This window comes from Haliotis rufescens, unplaced genomic scaffold (genome assembly GCF_023055435.1).
Source record: "Haliotis rufescens isolate VD_foot unplaced genomic scaffold, xgHalRufe1.0.p SCAF_10, whole genome shotgun sequence".
In the NCBI taxonomy this organism is placed as follows: Eukaryota; Metazoa; Mollusca; class Gastropoda; order Lepetellida; family Haliotidae; genus Haliotis; species Haliotis rufescens.
Window position 1 is genome coordinate 26,897,988 of NW_025963780.1, and position 4,255 is coordinate 26,902,242.

General features: G+C 42.5%; 1 protein-coding gene across 1 annotated transcript; it reads right to left on the reverse strand.

The window, feature by feature from the left end:
- On the reverse strand, positions 1-2,743 carry LOC124151964 (homeobox protein Meis1-like). The gene is made up of 2 exons (XM_046524674.2): positions 2,698-2,743; positions 1-2,040 (listed from the first exon to the last, which is right to left on the reverse strand). The coding sequence occupies exon 2, from the start codon at positions 1,945-1,947 to the stop codon at positions 466-468; it is 1,482 nt and encodes a 493-aa protein (XP_046380630.1). The 5' UTR covers positions 1,948-2,040; positions 2,698-2,743; the 3' UTR covers positions 1-465.
- Positions 2,744-4,255: the final 1,512 nt, after the last annotated feature.

Genomic DNA, 4,255 nt, shown 5'->3' on the forward strand with positions numbered 1-4,255 from the left:
CAAACAGACTACACACTACAAAAACTCTGATAACTCTGAAATGTGATAATTCACACAACATATGGCCACGAAACAACAAAACTGAATGAAATCAAAATAAAATAATACTGGGATCAATGGTAACGATAGAACATCACCACCACTTAATGCTCCACTCGGTGGAGACGCTACTGTTCGGTCAAAAATGACGCTCTTATATTATCTATCTTTCTACTGGTTTATAGTTTTTCCTTTGGCATAGGGGCGGTCGGGTAGCCTAGTGGTTAAAGCGTTCGCTCGTCACGCCGAAGACCCGTGTTCGATTCCCGACATGGGTACAATGTGTGAAGCCCATTTCTGGTGTCCCCCGCCGTGATATTGCTGGAATATTGCTAAAAGCGGCGTAAAACCATACTCACTCACTCCTTTGGCATGACTAGCAGTGAAGTTCAGAGAGACAGTAGCTGTCTCCCCAGTTACAGTGGTCTATTCATTGCCCAGGTTGGGATTGTGGCCATGCATCATATTGTGCCCCTGGCCCGGGAACATGGACATCATGGGCTGTGTCTGTAAACCTGTATTGTATGGGGACAACTGTTGATACGCCCCAGACATCTGGTACATATCAGCCCGGGGCACGCCTTGCATTCCAAACATATCAAACTGCTGACCACCATGAGACATGTGAGAGTAACCTCCCTTCATCGGATCGTATACGTCACTTCCGGGCATCCCTGGCATTCCTGGCAACCTTCCAATCTGCATGTGCTGGCTGTCAAGGTAACTGACTCCGGGGTCGGGGGTGTAGGGAGAGTATGTACTTGAAGGTGGTGTGTATGGTAGCGATTCTGTTGACTTGGGTCGTAATTCGTTCAGCAGTTGTGCATTACCTCCCCTGCTGGACTGGTCAATCATAGGCTGAACGATCCTCCTTCGTGCGTTGATGAACCAGTTGTTGACCTGGAGAATAGTCAGACCCGTTTCCTGTGCCAGCTGCTTCTTCTGATCCTCCGTCGGATAGGGATGGGATAGGTGTTGGAACAGCCAAGCCCGCATTACATTTGTGGCTCCTTTGGGGAATATCCCCCGTTTCTGCTGCCGCTTGGTCGACCGATTCTCGACTGGATTCTCCTCCTCCCCGTCTGTGCACTCCCCAGACCCAACGCTGTTGTCTAACGTCTCACCGGCTTCGCTGTTACCGTCCTGAGCGTTAGAAGCAGACGACAGAGGCGTACTCCGTGACCTTGGCCTTGAGTCGTCTGCTTGACTGTACCCAGTGATGTTGGAAGGTCCTGGGGTTGGACCACGGGAATTGGAATCAGTTTCAATTTTGATCGCCCTGGATGAGGTAGAGCTCTTTGAGTCGTCGTTCCCACCCTCATTGTCTTCCATCCCTAAGTCAATGGGCATCTTCCCCTTCAAACAGCTGATGTAACGGCTGCAGAAGTTGTCGCACAGCTCTTGAACCTTCTCAAGCTCCAGTAAATGAAACCGTAACACCTGCGTGGCTTGAATCATGACGCTGTCAAGTTCGTGGTTGTCAGTGAACAGCGGCTTATCGGATTTGGACAGAACCTGTTTGGCAAACACGTCAATGTCTTCAGTGAAGGAGTCGGAGGAGCACACCCCTCCTCCTGCTACACGAGGTGAGCACGTGGCAAGCTCACACTTCTCAAACACCACAGACAGGAGAGGGAAGAGTGTGTGGGAGTAGATAGCATCCTTATCCTCTTTCAGGTCTTCATCTATGGGAGGGAGCGTCATTGCCCCGGGGAAGGAACTGCTGGGAGTGAAGGGAGGGTATTGGTGTATCGGTTGGGGGTGGTGCGGTAAGCCTGAGGGGTGGGGCAAGCCCTGACCCGGAAGAGATAGATGAGGGTCCGGGTACAGAGATGCTACTTCAAGATTTGTGTATTGTAGAAGGTCAGGGTCACCTGGCTTCGTGTGGGTCATATTATCTAGATCCATTGCGGGTGAAGAATTCAGGGATCACTGTTTCACCGCTCTTGTAATTCAGTCTGATTGCGATGCTTGTCTGTTCACACGGACTGTCCTGGGTCTCTGCAATAATACAATTATTATATTCATAAAATATATAATAATGTATTTAAAACCAAACGACCTCCAAATCATCATCTCATTCGGTGGCAGTGTTTTCTAAGATGCATAAGCTACCCTTATCAGTGTAACGTTTCAGTCAATTGATTTGTATACTTTGAGGTGGACAACCTGTTTTCTCACATTAACTCATTCCTATCAGCGCGATGTGCTTTCGCGTGTCTCGGGTCAGTCAGCATGAATTATTTTGAAAAATAGTTTTTCTTTTCAAATTTGTTTTATTTTTTTAACTGGTTCATATATAGCTTAAATATCTTTGAATAAATACTAGGTACAAGTAGAATGTATCGGAAATATACTGCCTTATTAAATATGTACAGAAAGCGCTTTTCAAATAGAAAACAAATAAACAGGAATTTTATGACATCAATATGAAGTTTTAAAATTAACTTTCTACCAATATATATATTGGAACAGGGGTAACTGAACTTTTCCATGTTCTTTTATATCATATGTTACTTAGTTATGTTTTTTTCTGTTAACAATTTAAGTTTTTCAAAAGTTTCTTTTTCGAAAAGAAATCAAATGAAGTAAAAAAAAACAATCCGCACTTCATATTTGGAAATTAAATCCACAAAATCACTAGAAATACACACTTACCTTAGTTTAAGATATAATCCAAATATCCAGTGAGGGTAAGTTGTTATTTGTTGGAAGATGAAGTTATTAGTGATTCTCTAGTCCGCGCCCTTCGTCTATATACCGACTCGTCATTAGCCTGACAATGGTCGTCACATGATGCGCATCCCCGCCAGCGATGTAGCGAACGGTTCGATTATCGGCGTTATAAAATAATTAAGAAGATGTCAGGAGCACAAAAGATTTTAGTAAGATTTAGGAAGTAGGATAATCACGATAAATAAACGATCAATTGTCTTTACCCAATTGGGATTGATTGAAAAGATTTGGCATTTGCGATTTGTGGCACGTTTACTGTTGGTGAATCACTACGTGTTGACATTGGGAGCTTAAGCAAGGGTCGAGTTTTAACGCTGGTCCTTAATTTGTGTTACGGAGAACAATAAAAATGCTACTGAAAATCTCTTTTTTTTTTATCTAACTGAAAAGAAAATGATAGATTTTTTTTCGAATTGATAGATAATTAAAAAATATTTTTTTGCCCAACCCCTTCTTCAGTCTGTCATTTTAATATCTTGTGACATAAACAAACCTAGATATATTTTACACATTCTGGGTTATCATTGTATTATTTTCAATATTTATTTTAAAAGGTATATTCAAAAACTGTTTGACATTATGATAAGTATAACTTGCCATACAATGATGTCTTATTATATCATGTTGTGTAAAATAAAGTCAATTTCATATAAAAAATGTATACATCAAAGTAACGTCATAGATACCTACACCCGTGAAGATCAGGGTTGGAAATGATTTACAGCAACCCATGCTTGTCGTAAGTCGACTATGATGATGATGATAATGATGATGATGATTATGACGTTGGATATTTACCGAGCGCTTCCGGAGGTGCCGATTTCTCACTCCGAGCATACCAAGAAAAATCAAATCGGAAGGAATAATTTACAAAAAAATGTTTAATTTGCAAATATATGCAAAGAATAGAAAGGGTGATAGGGAAGTTATGGAATACTGTAAGGGACATTCTCGCGATCTCGCCTTCTCGTGTTTTTGGCATTTTTAACTCGTTTCCAAAGGAGGAGATCGCAAGAATGTCCCTTACAGTATACCATAGGAAGTAGTTGATAACACAAAAGTAATAGGGTTATTTTGGAATAGGGGCATAAAAAGAAGTTGACTTGATTGATGTGAAGGGCCATTTTTGGTTACTATTGTTTTTTAATGGGTCGGACATTTTATGAGGCGACTAACGGGATCGGGTGGTGGTCATGCTCGCTGACTTGGTTGATGCATGTCATTGCGTAGATCAATGCTCATTACGGCAATCACTGCATTGTCTGGCCGAAACTCGATCAGTTACAGACTGCCGTCATTCAGCTTCAACAAACACCCCCCCCCCCCCCCCCCCCCCCCAAACCAAACCCAGATACCTACATGGACATCCAAAGGGCTGAAATGGTACATAGTGAGAGGTTAAGCAGGGATGCTGTTTAACTCACAGGTTTGACTCACAAGTTTAACTCACAAGTTTGACTCACAGATTACACCGATAACA